Source organism: Bos indicus x Bos taurus, chromosome 19, assembly GCF_003369695.1.
Source record: "Bos indicus x Bos taurus breed Angus x Brahman F1 hybrid chromosome 19, Bos_hybrid_MaternalHap_v2.0, whole genome shotgun sequence".
In the NCBI taxonomy this organism is placed as follows: domain Eukaryota; kingdom Metazoa; phylum Chordata; class Mammalia; order Artiodactyla; family Bovidae; genus Bos; species Bos indicus x Bos taurus.
In genome coordinates, this window is record NC_040094.1 from 62,404,385 (window position 1) to 62,423,704 (window position 19,320).

The 19,320-nt window shown below is 42.1% G+C and overlaps 1 protein-coding gene across 7 annotated transcripts in view; it reads left to right on the forward strand.

Moving 5' to 3' along the window:
* LOC113878210 (ATP-binding cassette sub-family A member 6-like) overlaps nt 1–19,320 on the forward strand; it is a 67,793-nt gene that overhangs the window by 2,082 nt on the left and 46,391 nt on the right. Inside the window, exons 1-8 of one of the 7 annotated variants that reach the window (XM_027519145.1) lie at nt 1,529–2,797; nt 3,225–3,308; nt 3,920–4,020; nt 6,086–6,290; nt 7,957–8,118; nt 11,251–11,354; nt 11,719–11,945; nt 18,894–19,035. In XM_027519145.1, the coding sequence (XP_027374946.1) occupies nt 3,925–4,020; nt 6,086–6,290; nt 7,957–8,118; nt 11,251–11,354; nt 11,719–11,945; nt 18,894–19,035 (936 nt within the window). In that variant the 5' untranslated portion in view covers nt 1,529–2,797; nt 3,225–3,308; nt 3,920–3,924. The other 6 variants (XR_003506938.1, XR_003506939.1, XM_027519143.1 and 3 more) reach the window with 6 other exon arrangements.

A 19,320-nucleotide genomic window follows, 5' to 3' on the forward strand; every position in this document is an offset into this window, starting at 1 on the left:
TGTCCTTCACTATCTCCCTGAGAGTGCTCAAACTCATGTCCATAGAGCTGGTGATGCCATCCAGCCATCCCATCCTCTGTCGTCCCCTTCTCCTCCTGCCTTCAATCTTTCCCAGCATCAGAGTCTTTTCCAATGAGTCAGCTCTTCGCATCAGGTGGCCAAAGTATTGGAGCTTCAGCTTCAGCATCAGTCCTTCCAATGAATATTCAGGGTGGATTTCTTTTAGGATGGACTGGTTTGATCTCCTTGCTGTCCAAGAGACTCTCAAGAGTCTCCTCCAGCATCACAGTTTGAATGCATCAGTTCTTTAGCACTCAGCCTTTTTTATGGTTCAACTCTTACATCTGTACATGACTGTTGGAAAAACCATAGCTTTGACTGTACAGACCTTTGTTGGCAAAGTGATGTCTCTGCTTTTGAATATGCTCTCTAGGTTTGTCATAGCTTTCCTTCCAAGGAGCAAGCGTCTTTTAATTTCATGGATCAGGAAGATCCCCTGCAGGAGAGCATGGCAACCCACTCCAGCATTCTTGCCTGGAGAATCCCATGGACAGAGGATCCTGACGGGCTACAGTCCATGGAGTCGAAGAGAGTTGGACATGACTGAAGCGACTTAGCGAAGCACAGCACATGTTTTGAAAACTCACAGCAAAATAGTTGTTGAAGTTTTGTTTGTTTTTAGTTCTGCATAGGATACGCTGATATTCTAATCTGAGGACTCACGTCTTCAATTCCACAAAAATATCATACCTTTGCTTATTTATTCCCTGTATGTTCCCTGTTATAAAATGCCTACTGAGCACTGCACAGTCCTGTGAAGCTTCTCGATTCATGCAGAGGCACGCGGTCCAGCTTTATAACCTGTTGCGGACAGAGTCAAGGTCACGGGGTACGGACGCACCTCTTTGGACTCTTGTATTTCTGAGGTAGCATTCACAGTGTTGACTCTAAGTTTTCTCATTTTTGGCCTGTAATGATGTGCCTCCATTTCTTTCTGTTTCTTCCGATGATTCTCCCTTATTTTCTTCTGTTTTTTCTTCTTCTCTTTTAAAGTTTGGTTTTACCTCTGAACTTCCATGTTTTACTCTCTATTTTGATGTGTTTCTGGCTGGAAGTCGGGCCTTTCCTCATCACAGTAGGCCATATTGATGGTGACTGACTCAAGTTTTAGTAAGGAAAATAGCACCCCCACGCCAAATAAAAATAAATCAGAATAAGGATGTCAAGAAAGAGGAATAGAAAGAACACTCAAGAAGCAACGATAAGAAGTGAAACCAGTAAAATACATGTAACTAATTATTGATACTGTAGTTGTGAATCTTAACGTAACTGTAAGAAGTGAAGTGAAAGTCACTCAGGCGTGTCCAACTCTTGTGACCCCATGGCCTATACAGTCCGTGGAGTTCTCCAGTGGGTAGCTGTTCCCATCTCCAAGGAATCTTCCCAGCTCTGGGATCGAACCCAGGTCTCCCGCATTGCATGTGGATTCTTTACCAGCTGACCCACCAGGGAGTCTATAGGATCTAAAACAACAAAATTAATAAAAATCCAAAATATATTTCAGGCGATTTAAAGGAAACTTAGATTTTTTGTGTGTGTGGGTCATTGATCTTTCATTGATACAAATCTTTTAACAGTGTTTACAAACTTCTACCCCATCCCCTTTCCCTGAGACATTTAGAACATCTGCATTTCTATGTTTTTGCCAGTTTTTAGTGTAAAAGACACATACTATTTCACTGTTGACTATTTTCAAAACCAGAGCTAATTACCAAGGAGAGAAATGTCTATACAAAATATCATGACTTTAAATGTTTGTTTTAAAATTATACCTCTTTTCTCCAGAACACATCTCAGATTCATGAATATGAACATCTGTGCCTTGGGAGCTATGTCAAATATTTGAGATTTCCCAATTCACAGACTTTGCTCTCTTGTTTTGTGGTTTACTTTGGCGGGTCAAGAAAAGTTTGTCACTCTTTACAAAGACAGACGATATAACGGGAATTGAATATGTTTCAGTTTTTCCCCTAGCCGTCACGTATAAAAATTGACCTGAATCTTTTCCTAATTTTTTTCCTATCTTTAGCAATCCACTTACTTTTGTTTTGCTCAGATGCCTTATGAAATCCTGTATCCATGATGCAGGAGAAAGGAATTCGTTCATAATTCTTCCCTAGTCCAACTTAGATGTATCTCCAAGGCAGACTATGGATTGCTTAGCAATCCAATTGTTTTGTAGGGAAAAAGAAAAAACAAAACAACTCAGCTCCCACGTGTTCTGTAGTGCGTGGCAGTCAGATATGTCAATGGCAACTGTGTTTAGGTATTTAGTGAAAAGAAAAAAAAATAAAACGGCTAAAGATTTCTCATACAAGTTTAACCATTTTGTGTGGTTAGTTGCTCATTCATTGCCTTTTATCCCATCTTGGTCTCATCACAGTAGCAGAGCTAATTTTGTTTTCCTTGTTTACTGTCTCCCCTGATCCCTGGAGTCGAAAGGCCAAGCGAACAAACACGGGGCTTTAATTCCTAACCAACCACAGACAGTCATTTCCCTGCAGGATGATTGGCTTGGGGAAGAAAAGGCAGAAAACAAAACAAGCTCATCACGGGCAGCTTGGTCTGGCCCCGCCCCTTCTCAGAAACCAGCTTGGGCAAGAGCTGCTGGGAGTACGCCTTCATTGAAGGAACATAGGAAGAAGTGGCCATAAAGACATTTAAATTGTTGCCTCAGGCAAAAAGAACTGTGCTTTGACCCTGTTTCCAGGGCATTTTTTCTCTCATTATCCTGACAGTAAGTAGAGCTCCGTTTTGTTGTGTTGTGACAAATATTCGGGCGGACGCTGCGAAAATCAATCTATTTTCCAGATGTTTCCAAATACTTGTGTGTTCTGTACTGAAGACCTAAAAACAAAACGTTTGTTTTTTCCCAGCCAACTTTCATTGTGTAGATAAAATAATAGAACATAGGAAAACACTAGAATTTGCTTCTGTACCAGCTAAGGGAGACTCATCTGAGTATTTCAATATGAAAACCGAAAGGCGTTTTATTTGCAAACATTTGGGCAAAATTACTTTGTGTTATTTCTTTCCTCTTTCTCTCTGTTTCTTTTTTCTCTTTCTTTTTTCCACTTACTTTATAGTTGTTTTTTCGTCAGTTATTCAAGGACTTTTGAATTCTGAAAATTGAGGTAAATTGTTTTATGCTTCCTGTTTATCAGAATCAAGCTTCAAGTCATTTGAGTCTGGATAATTGTTCCATGGCATAACTCTTTGGATGAAAGTTGCTCGATTCAATCAGGAAGGTAAATATCAAAAGAAAGTACTTCCTTGGGATTGCTTCTAATGGACTTAATTAATTATTTAGATGAATTTACGTTATCAGAGTTTTTGTTAATTAGCTATGGAATTTCTTTTTAAAAGTAAAGAACAAAAATTATAATTCAATGGGGAACACATGTATACCTGTGGCGGATTCATTTTGATATTTGGCAAAACTAATACAATTATGTAAAGTTTAAAAATAAAATAAAATTTAAAAAAACTATAATTCAGATGAGATACTATTCAACTGTTCTATTCATATAATTGAATTTCTTTTATAGAATGTCAAAATGGGAAGTATCTTACAGGTTCAGAATTTAATTGTGTTTTCCATTGTAATACTCAATGTTATTGTAAAATTGTGTAAATGGTCCGCTGTACTTCCTTACCAGTACTCATCTCCCAAACAGCATATATTTGATGTAAAATTTTATAATCATGATTATTGAACTAATATTTTAAATCCCTTTTTTGCAGTTCCTAAAGGTAGGAAATATTTTCCCTCAAAATGTGACCAAGGCTTTTTTCTTATTACATTTATTTTTCTAGCTTATCCTCCACCATATCTACTTTCTCTTTATTTAATGAACAGGCTAAATGCATATGAAACAGAAAAGTGTATACCAGCAAACTCAAGCACTTCTGTGCAAGAATCTACTGAAGAAATGGAGGATGAAAAGAGAGACCTTGCTGGTATGTTTGACCGTTTGATCCTTTTCACAGTTAGCAGTGTCCTTTTATTTCATTGCCTCATGGTTCTCTTGTATTTTAAGTAGCAGACTGCATTTATTTTGTTTTTTGAGGAGCTGTAAGGATGTATTTTATTGAATGAAAGATTCTTTCAATTCTCTAGTGCTTTACAATTGTCGAAAGGCTCACACACACACAGTCTCATATAATCCTATTTGTTGTTGTTCAGTTGCTAAGTCGTGTCTGCCTCTGTGCGACCCCTGGACTGTAGCGTGGCTTCCCTGTCCCTCACCACTTCCCGGAGTTTTCTCAGACTCTTGTCCGTCGAGTTGGTGACGCTGTCCAACCGTCTCATCCTCTGTCGCCCCTTCTCCTTTTGCCCTCGATCATTCCCAGCACCAGAGTCTTTTCCAACAAGTTGGCTCCTATAATAACCCTTTTTTTCTCTCACGCCATTATTGCCCCTACCCTTCCCCCTCCCGACTGGAAACCACCGCTTGTTCTCTCTATCTGTGAAAACCACATTTATTGACTTTGAATTTCTCTCCGGTTATTGGAATTGAGAGACTCACAGTAGTCTCTGAAAAACAACCCAGAACTGCAAAGACAAAGTTTTCCTCATATTTTTTTTAAAAAGGAAAGTAACTAAAATCTAATTATGTGGTAATTAGATTATAAGCAATTATTGAGCTTCCTAGGTAGCTCAGTAATAAAGAATCTGCCTGCCGATGCAGGAGACCTGGGTTTGATCCCTGGGTCGGGAAGATCCCCTGGAGAAGGAAGTGACAGCCCACTCCAGTATTCTTGCCTGGGAAATTCCATGGACAGAGGAGCCTGGTGGGCTACAGTCCATGAGGTCGCAAAGAGTCAGACACGACTGAGCGACTGAGCACATAGCAACTATTAAAGCTTCCATCATGGGTAATAAATTTAGAGTCAAGAAATACTAACCACAGCACCTGCAAAAATAGAGGAATTTTAATTGGGGGCATTTATTTTCAAGGCCATAAATTTTCTACACAGAGATTATTTCCAAGAATTATGACCAAGTGACCCACTGATTGTCAGTGTGCATTAAAGCCCCGCATCTCAATAGCTCAATGCAGCAAAGGTTTGTTCGTCACCCTTTGCAGTCTAAGTAAGGTTGGCAGGGATAGGGACGCGGACTGGGCCGGCGGAGGGATATTCTCCACACAGATACGCAGGGCGCCAGCCTCCTTCATCGAGCGACTCCGCCACTGATCGCGCGAGACTTTGGAGAGACCCTCAGGACGGGAAGGACTGAGACAGACAGAAGAAGGAAGCCTGCGCGGGGCTCCATTAACCAGGCCTGGGCCCACGTTCCAGTGCCTGCCAGAACTTAAGCGTTTGGTCCCACTGACTTTGCAGAGGCGGGGAAGGCCGTCTAGCATCGTGCTAAACAGGAGATGATGAATGCCGAAGAGCCACTAGACAGTCTCTACCACTCCGCCCCTTCTCATGGATACGGCGGGAGTGGTAATGGTTTAGTTGCTAAGTCAAGTCTGGCTCTTTGCGACCCCCACGGGACTGTAGCCCACCAGGCTCCTCTGTCCGTGCGGTTTCCCAGGCAAGAGTACTGGAGTGGGTTGCCGTTTGCTTCTCCAGGGGATCTTCCCAACCCAGGGATCAGACCCGTATCTCCTTGGCCTGGCAGGCGGATTCTTTACCGCTGAGCCACAGGGATGCCCCTGAATACGACAGCTGACAGACTGTTGCTCTTTGCCCTCCTGAACTCCTTCTGGGGGGCCCTGTGTCTTATAGACTCTGAGACCACCTGCCTGTGCATATAAGGACTGTAGGCCTGTTCGCCATCCTCGTGGGCTCTGGAATGGCTTCCGCAGTAGTTCATCATTTAACGCAGGAGTTCAGTTCCAGAGTTAGAGAACAACCTGTGGTCAGATGCTGTGGTGTAGATCTTTGGTTGCGTCCCGTTGCTCTGAAGAGTGACGGCAACGAGAAGCCAATTTGTCTTTAATTGTTCTGGTCTGTTGACTGAGCTCCTTAAGGGATTACAATCTAAATTTGTTTTCTCTCTTTTTTAATATAGGAATGGGGGTTCCCGATACTTTTAGCACTTTATATGTGCATATTTTCACGTTTAAATGAAAATGTCCGTTTTCCTGGAATGCCTCCCCAGAACCTGGGAAGGGTAGATAAATATAATAGGTCTTTTACGGATGTTGTGTACACACCAGTCTCCAACTTGACCCAGCAGATAATGAATAAGACGGCACTTGCTCCTGTTATGGAAGGTAGGTGTGCTAATGGCCAAAAAGTATTACTGATGTGATTATTTTATTTTTTAGTGGAAGTATAGTTGATTTACAATGTGCCAATCTCTGCTGTACAGCACAGTGACTCTGTTGTACACACATAATCATCCCTTTCTTCTGTTCTTTTCCATCATGGTTTATCACAGGATTTTGAATATAGCGGTATGGTAGGACCTTGTTGTGTGTCCGTCCTATATATAAAAGGTTGTGTCTGTTAGTCCCAAACTCCGAGTCCGTCTCTGCTCCATCCCCTTCCTCCTTAGCAGCCGCAGGTCTGCTGTCTCTGTCTGTGAGTCAGTTTCTACTTCACAGAAGGTTCATTTGTATCCTTTTTTATATTCCACATATAAGCAATATCACATGGTGTGTGTCTTTCTCTTTCTGACTCACTTAGTAGGAGCATCTCCGCATCCACATTGCTGCAAACGGCATTCATTCTTTTTATGGCTGATCCACATTCCATTGTATATATGTACCACAAAAACATTATGTTTTTGATAAAATGTATGCATTTTTAATTTGAAGCTACAGTTAACTATGATGCTAATTATCTAGATAGCAAGATAGCAGAACTTTGGCAGTTCTTTCTCTCACTTAGCCTGAACTATCAGCCTTTTAAACCCTTCTGGTTTGATGAGGATCTACTTCGGGGAGGCCTACATTTCTATTGGAATTTAAATAAAGGAATAGCTTTATAATTTCAGATTTGCAGAATACTGCCTAGGAGAAATATGTTATTGGTGAGTGTGGGTGTTTTTAACATGGAAATATAATGATTAATATTTATAATTTAGGAAAAAACATATAAATAAGAGAAATTAGATATGGTTATTATAACATTAATTTCAGAACTGGGAAAATTAAGGGTGAATAATCTAAGGATATTCTGTCTGCATATGGTATTATTTGTAAACATCTTTAAAGTCCTTCATTCTAGATTTTTGCTGTTTGGCTGTACCATGCAGCTTGTGGGATCTTAGTTCCCAGCCAGGGATCAAGCCCATGCCCCTGAGTGGAAGCATGGAGCCCTCACCACTGGACTGCCAGGGACGTCCCAAGGGCTTTCGTTCTAAATGAGGCCTCTGTGTAACTGATAGAACCAAAATGTTCTTTTCACTCATGGGCAGGCCGGGTGCAGTCTGGTTATCTACTCTTAAATTCTGGATTTGAACAGGTAAAATTGCTTGCTGTTAAAGTCACTTTGTGTTCTTGGTCACTGTATAAGGCAAAAACTATATGAAGTTCGTTTGCTTAGTAAAGCTAAAATCTGGAGTCCTTTGACCACGTAATAACTGCTACAGTTACCTCTGTTTTTGTACCCCGATTCTCTAATACATACTTATTTCTTGGCATAATCATTTTATATACCTAAAATTTGCCCTAATGCCTGTCATTATTAATGGAAAACTGTTAATTCTCATGCATATCTCCTGATTTTAGAATCTAAAATGACAATAAAAAATTCCTTTTTTTTTTTTTGTTTTGCCTTTTGGGATAAATTTAATTTAAAGGTAGAATGATTTTAGTTGATTCCAATGTAAAATAGGTGATGGCAAAGTTGAATATCACATTCTGTTTTGGTGAAACTCTAACAATCCTCTGTGTCTGTTTTGTTTTTTTTTTTTTTTAACCATATAATTCACAGGAAGAAGAATCATTGGGGCACCAGATGAGAAATCCATGGATGAAATAATGCTAGACACTTTCTCATACAGCGTGGGAGTCATCTTTAATGACCCTTTCTCTTATAAGTTAAAATTTTATCAGAGATATTACGTTCCCATTTTGAAGGAGGATTTTTTCACAGGTGACTTTCCATATAAAGTGTGACTGTTGTATTTTTCATGTTTTTAACACAAGGAGTAGGGTGGGATGGGCGGCAGAGGTACCCGCGCTAGCACCAGGTTCAAGAGACGACAGACCCTGCTGACCTTGTTCCAAGCTCAGTTGTCTCTTCCCCCTTGAGGACGGCTCTCAAAAACCCAGTGAGTCATCCAGCGGATAAGCAGTGAATTCCCAAGGGCATGTTGGAAAGCACGCAGAGGTGATTGAGACTGAGGTCCCAGCCTCAGGTGAGTGTCCAGGGTTAGCAGGACAGGCCGCCGGTGAGCAGTTAATGACCAGCGCAAGGAGAGGTGCTCGGGGCAGTTAGACCAGGGGCTCTGGAGAAGTCCTGTGATGAGAGAAGCTCTGCCTGGAGAAGTGATGGTTCAGTGAACCCCGGACGGGGTGGCGTGTGTGGGAAGCCAAGGACTTCACCTTCCAGAGAGTAAAGGGAGTTGTGGATGGGGGTGCTGGGGTGGGAAAGAGCATGTGGTATTCGACATGGCCGAGGAGCCGTCCTGTGTAAGTGGGCAGAGCGCACAAAAGGGGACGTGGTGGGAGAAGGAGGCTGGCACTGCTCGAGGGCTGAGGCGGTGGAGAGGCATCAAAGCGCTTTGAGCAGGGCAGACGCGGTTAGGTTTCCAGGCCTGAGGGAGCGCTAGCCCCTCAGGGAGAATGAGTGAAATGTGCCGAGGACCAGCCCCGGCTGATCCAGGGTATTCGAAGGGGAGACTGAGTCAGCGACTGTTTACATATTTATCAAAGATATAAAGAGTAATAGAATGAGGATAGCTCAGTAGGAAAATTCAGTGGAGAAAAGAGGCTGAGTAGCTTGGTTTACGGGGGAGACCAATAAAACTTCAAGACAAGAAGTTTGCACCACTTACGTAGGCCGCAGGCGCCCTCTCGAATAGCGGAAGGTGCCCCACCCTAGACACCTTCTCGAGTGGGTCTTAGAAGCCCAGGCATAATTAGTAAGCATGGTGGGTTCCGCGCTCCAGATGGAGACTTCAGCCAGAATTTAAAGGGAAGAATGACATGGGGAGACCGAGCGTTGGTGAGCAAGGCCTGTAGCTTTATTTTCAACAGGGGCTTATATACCCTAAGTTACACATAGAGGATTATAGGGGATGCAAAGTCAGCAGTTTTTGATTCTTATCAAAAACCAGGGTTTCTTTACTGCAAATTTATCGTATACAAATGGTTTAGGTGATTTACATCATCTTCTGGCCAGAAGGCCTACTAACATTTTATGACTCTTGACAAGGACTTATCAACAAAGACTTATTTTCTCTAAGAGTAATTATTTTAAGGTTCGGCGCCATCTTCCAAATATAAAATTGCATTTCTATAGGGTGGATGTGTAATGGGTTTACAACAAAGGAAAGAATTTATTACCTTAAGGGTCTAAAGTTACTAACACCAAGGCCACTACTTATTTTTTCTACATACCAACTATATTAATTAATACACATTCAAGGATACAATTCAGGGGATGTGAAAACTTGGCAACAATCATTGGCTCATCAATGAAATCCTTTACTAGTTTATTCTGACAGTTTCTAACTCTCTGAGAGGCTCTAAACTATTTGAATATCTTAAGTTTCCCATGCCTCTCGAGGCTGGGAGACTGTAAACAATCATATGCATAGCTGTAGGAGTCCCAGTAAACTTGTCAGGCGAGTTAGAGAGCCATCTGAGGGATTTGGATTTAAACACTCCTAATTGCCCAGGAACTTTATTAATTGGAGCTGTAAGTTAACTCTTTGACAGAGAGAGTGAGATGGTGGTGGGGTACAGCCCCCAGTAAAGTCAGAGGTGAGAGCACAAAGCAATAAAGTAGGCAGACTCTGGTTTTTTGGGGGGTAGATGCTCGAGAATATCCGGGCGGACTCCTGAGGCTCGATCCCGCCTTTGCGTATGCCGAGCCTCCTTCCTCATGACCTTTGTCACGAGCGGAATGTCTCTCGCCGGCTCCCGGCAGAAATGTACTAGTTCTGCACCACAATGAGACATTCGTTTGTCACTGCTTGCTTTACTTCTCCCCACTTACATGTTTCCTATCACTCAATGTTACAAAAGAGAGAGCAAAGTGTAGGATTTGACGGACAGGATGGGCCTGCAAGGGTCAGCCTTCTGGGGGGTGACTGTTAGAAGCAGTGAATAAACAGAGGAATTCTGATTTAAACTCCATGTGTTCCCTAGACCAGAGTGATGTCCTCGCTCTGGAGGCCAGGAAAGGCCTGTGTGCCGAGTTTACCTTTGTAGAGAGGCCAGAAGGACAGGAAGGCGTGAGCCCCGGGCCCTCCTGCAGGGAGAGCGTTTGGGCACGAAGCCAGCTCTGGTGCTGCAGTGCCTTTGGCGTCTTGAGACGACGAGGTGCCCAGGGTGGGCCAAGCAGAGCGTTTGCTTCCGTCTTCTTTTCATTTTCTGAGACATCCTGTGCATGCCACGGTTTCCATGAGTAAAGTCGCCTTATTTAGAACTTTCATTTGCTCCTTTTTCCTGTGGTTAGCAGTCCTGCCTGTTGAACATTGAGGTATAGCGTCTCTTTCAGTTCTGATTTCCTTGGTGTGTATGCCCAGCAGTGGGATTGCTGGGTCATATGGCAGTTCTATTTCCAGTTTTTTAAGGAATCTCCACACTGTTCTCCATAGTGGCTGTACTAGTTTGCATTCCCACTCAGGAGGGGGAACACATGTACACCCATGGCGGATTCATATAAGGTATGGCAAAAAACCACTACAATATTGTAATTAGCTTCCAATTAAACTAAATAAGAAAAGCCCTGCCTGGTGAAGGCCCCTCTAGAGAGCTCCTCTTGGATCCTCGTGTCTTATTTTCCAATCACCCTACTCCCGTGCTGTTGGTCGTGCTTTTTCCTTTTATTTATTTTTTTGAGCCGATAGCTCGTTGCTCCCCCTCCTCATTTCGCTCAGTCATGCCCGACTTTTGCGACCCCACGGACTGTAGCCCACCAGGCTCCTCCGTCCATGGGATTCTTCAGGCGAGAACACCGGACTGGGTTCCCATTTGTAGCTCATTGCTAGAGTACAGATACTAATGACTTTTCCTTCCATAATGTTGGTTCTGCTTCCTTTGTGTGTGATTATAGCTTACTGCAAGCGTACACATATTGACTTTTCCTGTGCACTGGAGAAATACTGGAAAGGAGGATTCGTGCCTTTACAAGCTGCCATTAATGCTGCTATTATACAAGTAAGAAAAGTCCTAATAATTGAAGTGAGCTAATTCCAGAGGCATCAAGGTTTGATAAAAGATGGTGTCTACTCAGGTCTTCATGTGTTTATATAATGAACTGGGTATCCAAATGGTAAAACTGACATTTAGGTGAAGGAGTACATTTTTTTTTTTACTTTAAATTTTGAAGTAGTTTTAGAAACACAATATACAGGGAGGCACCCACCTGTTCTTCATCTAGTTTCTCCTCAGAGTAACATCTTGCATAACCACAGAACAGTATTTAAAACAGGAAATGTACAGGAGCCCAAGCTCCATAGCTTATTCAGATCTCAGCAGTGTCTGTACTTTAATGATTGTGCTCATTTGCATTCTTCTTTAGGTGACAACAAATCACTATGTGATGGAGGAGTTGATGTCAGTTACTGCTGTAAATATGAAGACGCTCCCCTTTATCTTTAAGGAGAACCTTCAAAATGAGATGTTCATCTTTTACTGCTTGCTTTACTTCTCCCCACTTATATACTTCCTATCACTCAATGTTGCAAGAGAGAGAAAAAAGTATAAGGATTTGATGAACTTGATGGGTCTGCAAGATTCAGCCTTCTGGTGAGTGACTAATTCAAGTACTGCCAGTGAATAAACAGAGAAATTCCGCAGCAGTGGAAGAGTATTACTGTTTGAGAACACCGGAACTTAAACTCGATGCACTGCCTACTTTGTTGTTGTTGGGACGTTTTTATTTAGTTCTTATTAAATTTTGCTAGGCAAGATAGTGATTATACTTTTCTGGGCCGTTTTTTTGTGCCAGCATATATTAAGCCAACAGAATGATAGAGGTACCGTTAAGATCACAGCAAATGAATTACCCAGTGGCAAAAGGAAGATGTGTACCAGACCAGGTGGTCTAATTTTTTTTTTAATTTTTATTGGAGTGTAGTTGATTTACAGTATTGTGTTAGTCTCTGCGGGACCACACGGTGCATCAGACTATATATGTCCACATATCCACTCTTTTTTAGATTCTTTTCCAATATAGGTCATTACAGAGTCTTGGGTAGAGTTTCCTGTGCTATACATAAGGTCCTTATTAGCGGTCTATTTTATATATAGTGTGTATATGTCAATCCCAGTCTCTCAATTTATCTCTCCCCCCCCGCCCCCCATCTGCCTTCCCCTCTGGTAACCGTAGGTTTGTTTCCTGAGTCTTCGACTCTTGCTGTTTTGTAAATAAGTTCCTTTGTACCATTTATTTTTAGAGTCCACATATAAGCGATATCACACGATCTTTGTCTTTCCCTCTCTGGCTTACTTCACTCCAGGTCACACAATGATCTCCAGGTCCGTCCTGGCATGTTTTCCTTCTTCTTGTGTAACTGAGTATTCGTCAGGTATGTGTGCCACACGTTCCTCATCCGCTCCTCTGAGGATGGACACTTAGGTCGCTTCCGTTTCCTGGGTCATGTGGCTTTAGGTCGCTTCCGTTTCCTGGGTCATGTGGCTGTAGGTCGCTTCCGTTTCCTGGGTCCTGTGGGTCGCGCTGCAGTGAACGCAGGGGTGCGTGTATCATCTTCCGTTTTCTCCGGAGGTGCACCCGGGGCCGTGTGGCAGTTCCGTTTGTAGTTGTTTAAAAGGAATCTCCACACTGCCCTCCGTGGTGGCGGCACCGACTGACATTCCTGAGAGAAGGGTAGGAGGGGCCCTTTTCTCCACACCCTCTCCAACATTGATTGTGTGTGAGTGCTTTGACGGTGGCTATTCTGACCAGTGGCAGGTGATACCTCGTTATCGTTTTGATTTGCCTTCCTGTAATAACGAGTGATGCTGAGCGTCTTTTCCAGTGCCCTCCCGCCTGGCCCACCCAGGGCTATCACTTAGTTTCTCCCCACTTCCTCCTGTTGAAGAAAGTACAGGCTTGTAATGGCTAGTTTCTGTTCAGAGACTGAGTACCAAGGATATTTTTTTTTTTTGAGCAACTAAATGCCGTATATTGGAGTTGAGATTGCCTGGAAGGGTGCCCAGTACAGAGGCTGGCAGTTAGAAGCACTTGATAAGAGCACTTGCTTCTTACATTGATATATCTCGCCCCATTTCACAAATGATTTAATGTGATTTTAAAGTTTATATTTAAACATGACTATCATATATGTATGTATGTCTCTATGTTTGTATATTTTATGATAGCAAATAATAATTGAGTAGAAATAAAGGTTTAGCAAAATAATGAGTAAGATTAACAGATAAATACTCAAATCATACAATCTGCGCGTTAAAAAGCAGAGACATCCCTTTGCTGACAAAGGTCCATATAGTCAAAGCTATGGATTCTTCAGTATTCATATACAGATGTGAGAGTTGGACCGTAAAGAAGGCTGAGCACCCAATAATTGATACTTTTCAGCTGGTGTTGGAGAAGACTCTTGAAAGTCCCTTGGACATCAAGGAGATCCAACCAGTCTATCCTAAAGGAAATCAGTCCTGAATAGTCATTGGAAGGACTGGTGCTGAAACTGAAGCTCCAATACTTTGGCCACCTGATGAGACATGAGTTTGAGCAACCTCTGGGAGATGGTGAAGGACACGGAAGCCTAGAGTGCTGCATGGGGTCATGAAGAGCTAGACACAACTTAAGGAGTGAATATAATCTCTAAACCTCTAAGAGGCCAAGGCTTTTAGAGAATTCTGTGATACCATCAGTTACAAAACTCATACTGTCTAGGAAAAGAAAAAAAAAAGAAAAATAATCTGTTTGCTTTACCCTAAAAGAAATTTAGCATTTTTCAGTGTTGAGTCCTGGGAAATATTTCTCTGTATACTCCCCATAACAACAAAATGCTATTTATGGGTATAGTACTTATCTGGAATGGATGAAGGACTACTTATTGAACAGCTCTTTACAAGAAACTTACTTGCTGAAATAAAATTAACATCTAGGAAATTTAAAGTTTCCTATAAAGTATATTTTATTAACAGAGTTTTAGTTTTAATATAACTGAATTATGAAATAGCAAAAGGGGAAAGTGGGTCTTGAAATTTAAAAAAGGAAAGTAATGTTTGTTCAGTGAAACCTTGGGAAATAGAAAGGAGTAAATGGTGTTTGTCAGGAGGAAAGAGAGAGGGGAACTATGTACAAATGGCAGTGTCCCTGCAGCCGTTTTAGGACAGGGAGGCACAAGCCAACTCTAGGTTAAAGCCAGGAAGGTGCTGGTTGTTTAGATGTGGCTTCATTCTCAGGGTAAATGCTTCTTAGTATGCATGTAACCTAAAATTTAGCAAAATGGATATGTGTTCTTAAAACTAACAAGGAAAAGAAAAATCTGAAATGTTCTTATTAAGAACACAATGTCTAGTGGTAATAAGTTTTACAACATTCCCACTTTTTTTTTAACTAAGGCAAAAAATGTGAAATGCAGTCAATACTTACTCTAGTGATGTCTGAAATTGCTTTGTTTTATCATGAAGTTTTTCATAGATATATTAACATCCCCCCCAACTCCACCTACAAGTCCCTGCTATAGAGTCCTTTTCTAGAAAGGTTTAACTTCCTTAATCCATAGTCCTCACACCCTATGGCTTTTCAGTTCCTACCTAGAGCAGTTCCCTTCTGTACTCAGGAAGTGAATTCTGTAGAATGTGGCATGCCTCTCCAAAAATGCTGATTGTCTAGCACAGTCCAGATCCTTGTAGTGACATAAAAGTTTAAAAACAAGTCAAATAAGCAGTAATTAAACATGCTCTGATACACAGAGTGCCTGATGAACTATGGACAGGGGTTCGTGACACTGTACAGGAGACAGGAATCAAGACCATTCCCAAGAAAAAGAAATGCAAAAAAGCAAAATGGCTGTCTGGGGAGGCCTTACAAATAGCTGTGAAAAGAAGAGAAGTGAAAAGCAAAGGAGAAAAGGAAAGATATACCTATTTAAATGCAGAGTTTCAAAGAATAGCAAGGAGAGATAAGAAAGCCTTCTTCAGCGATCAACACAAAGAAATAGAGAAAAACAATAGAATGGGAAAGACTGTAGATCTCTTCAAGAAAATTAGAGATACCAAGGGAACATTTCATGCAAAGATGGGCTCGATAAAGGACAGAAATAGTATGGGCCTAACAGAAGCAAAAGATATTAAGAAGAGGTGGCAGGAATACACAGAAGAACTGTACAAAAAAGATCTTCATGACCCAGATAATCATGATGGTGTGATCACTCACACTCACCTAGAGCCAGACATCCTGGAATGTGAAGTCAAGTGGGCCTTAGGAAGCATCACTACAAACAAAGCTAGTGGAAGTGATGGAATTCCAGTTGAGCTATTTCAAATCCTAAAAGATGATGCTGTGAAAGTGCTGCACTTAATATGTCAGCAAATTTGGAAAACTCAGCAGTGGCCACAGGACTGGAAAAGATCAGTTTTCATTCCAATCCCAAAGAAAGGCAATGCCAAAGAATGCTCAAACTACCGCACAATTGCACTCATCTCACATGGTAGTAAAGGAATGCTCAAAATTCTCCAAGCCAGGCTTCAGCAATACGTAAGCTGTGAACTTCCAGATGTTCAAGGTGGTTTTAGAAAAGGCAGAGAAACCAGAGATCAAATTGCCAGCATCCTCTGGATCATCAAAAAAGCAAGAGAGTTCCAGAAAAACATCTATTTCTGCTTTCTTGACTATGCCAAAGCCTTTGACTGTGTGGATCACAATAAACTGTGGAAAATTCTTCAAGAGATGGGAATACCAGACCACCTGACCTGCCTCTTGAGAAGCCTATATGCAGGTCAGGAAACAACAGTTAGAGCTGGACATGGAACAACAAACTGGTTCCAAATAGGAAAAGGAGTATGCCAAGGCTGTATAATGTCACCCTGCGTATTAACTTATATACAGAGTACGTGATGAGAAACGCTGGGCTGGAAGAAGCACAAGCTGGAATCAAGATTGCCAGGAGAAATATCAATAACCTCAGATATGCAGATGACACCACCCTTATGGCAGAAAGTGAAGAGGAACTAAAGAGCCTCTTGATTAAAGTGAAAGAGGAGAGTGAAAAGGTTGGCTTAAAGCTCAACATTCAGAAAACAAAGATCATGGCATCTGGTCCCATCACTTCATGGGAAATAGATGGGGAAACAGTGGAAGCAGTGTCAGACTTTGTTTTTTGGGGCTCCAAAATCACTTCAGATGGTGATTGCAGCCATGAAATTAAAAGACGCTTACCCCTTGGAAGGAAAGTTACGACCAACCTAGACAGCATATTGAAAAGCAGAGACATTACTTTGTCACCAAAGGTCCATCTAGTCAAGGCTGTGGTTTTTCCAGTGGTCATGTATGGATGTGAGAGTTGGACTGTGAAGAAAGCTGAGCGCTGAAGATTGATGCTTTTGAACTGTGGTGTTGGAGAAGACTCTTGAGAGTCCTTTGGACTTCAGGGAGATCCAACCAGTCCATCCTAAAGGAGATCAGTCCTGGGTGTTCTTTGGAAGGACTGATGCTGAAGCTGAAACTCCAAACACTTTGACCACCTGATGCGAATAACTGACCCCATTTGAAAAGACCCTGATGCTGGGAAAGATTTAAGGCTGGAGGAGAAGGGAACGATAGAGGATGAGATGGCTGGATGGCATCACTGACTCAATGGACATGAGTTTGAGTGAACTCCGGGAGTTGGTGATGGACAGGGAGGCCTGGCGTGCTGCAGCCCATGGGGTCACAAAGAGTCAGACATGACTGAGTGACTGAACTGAACTGAAACATGATCTGTTGGGACATATTCATGCAAATTCCTGATTTTAATAATTTCACTGTTTTCTCCAGCTGTTTCTTATTAGGCAGTTTTGTGTACAAGGAAGAGCTCTGAACTGACAGAAAGCCTACAGCTGCTCTCTCAGTTCTGTTACTGATTTACTGTGGCGACCTTGAGTAGGACCCTTTACCAGGAAGAAGAACTGCTGTTTACTCATCTGTAAAATGAGAAGCTTGGGCTAAAACACTCTCCAGGTTTCCTAGATCTAAGACTGACTGCTATTTCTAATACCCACTTCATAAAAATGTGAACACCAGCACATCTAGAGCAAAACAGTGTGAACACGTAAGGGTGTTGCCATAATCTATGTTCAGTCGTGTCCAACCCTTTGTGACCCCCATAGACTTACAACCCTCCAGGCTCCTCTGACCATGGGATTCTCCAGGCAAGAAGACTGGAATGTGTTGCCATTCCCTTCTCCAGGCGATCTTCCAGACCCAGGGATCGAACCCGTGTCTCCTGCATTCCCGGGGGATTCTTTACCCCAGAACCACCTGGGAAGCCCACCATAATCTGCATCTGTTTTCAGAAAGAAATGCTGAACAGGAGCAGCAAGCATGCACTGGGCTCAGTGTAGTTATGAGATTCCAACTTTCTACGGGAGGGAAGGCAGGGCTCTTGCTGGCTGCAGTCCTCAGGAGTGACCACATCATCGGTTGGCCTCTGGTACATCCACAGTCACTGATGGATCAGCAGCTGTTGCTTCCTTCCAATTTTATAACGAGGACACTTTGGTAATAAATAACAAAGATGAAAACACAAAATGCTTATCTCTTGGAATTCAGCAATTTGACCTGAAAGAAAAATTGTGTGCACTTTCCCTAAAAAAAGGCAAATGCAAAAATATTCTTAGCAACGTTGCATTAGAAAGAAGGTCTGGAAACAACCTAGGTGGACATGGAGAGGAGAACACTGAGTTGTATTCACACAGTGAAATATTACGCAGCAGCGTATGACAGCTACATGTTGTGCATAAAGGCAAGTTGCAGAAGAACACAGGCAAGGTGGCGCTCCTGACGCATGTTCATGTCAGTCGTGCAGTGTGAACACCGAGTCAGTGTGTAGCATGCACCAGCACGGCCATGGCAGTATTTTAGTTTGTTGTTATTCAGTCACTAAGTTGCGTCTGACTCTTTTCCATTCTACGGACCGCAGCACACCAGGCTTCTCTGTCCTTCACTCTCTCCGGGAATTTGCTCAAACTCATGTCCATTGATGCCGATGTCAGTGATGCCATGCAATTTTCTCATCCTCTGTCACCCCTCTCCTCCTGCCCGCAATCTTTCCCAGCATCAGGGTGGCTTCCAGTGAGTCCTCTCTTTGCATCAGGTGGCCAAAGTATTGGAGCTTCAGCTTCGGCCTCAGTCCTTCCAATAAATATTCAGGACTGATTTTTTTTAGCATGGACTGGTTGGAACTCCTTGCTGTCCAAGGGACTCTCAAGAGTCTTTGCGAACTCCACAGTTCAAAAGCATCAATTCTTCAGCACTCAGTCTTCTTTATGGTTCCACTCTCACATCCATATGTGACTGCTGGAAAAACCATAGCTTTGGCTATACAGACCTTTGTTGGAAAAGTGATGCCCCTGTTCTTTAATAGTCTGTCTAGGTTTGTCATAGCTTTTCTTCCAAGGAGCAAGGATCTGTTAATAGGTGGCAGGTACAAAGGTAGCCATTGTGTTATTCTTTAAGTATTTTTGTATGTTTTAAATATTTCATAATGAAGTTAAAACAACTGAAATATTGTTTGTCTTTTTTAGGCTCTCCTGGGGTTTAATCTATGCTGCCTTCATCTTTGTCACTTCCATAATCATCACAGTGATCATAACATCTACTGAAATTATCATCCTGACGGGCTTCACGGTCATATTTACTCTCTTTTTCTTGTATGGCTTATCCTTGGTAAGTTCGTACGTTTGCTACCACGGTCTCTGCTTCCGGTCTTGGTTACATGTAACAGAAATAATGTCTGAGCAGGCTCCTGTAGCCCCTTCCTTCACATTGTGTGTGTGTGTGTGTGTGTGTGTGTGTGTGTGTGTGTGTGTGTATGTGTTTGCTTGAGAAGTCTTTATGAGTATGAGAAAATGATGAGACCTAAATAAAATTGAAACTCTTTTTTTTGCATAAAGGTCTGAATTAATGAAAGGATGCATCAGAAAGAAAGAAAATTGTTTTGACTAAAAAATA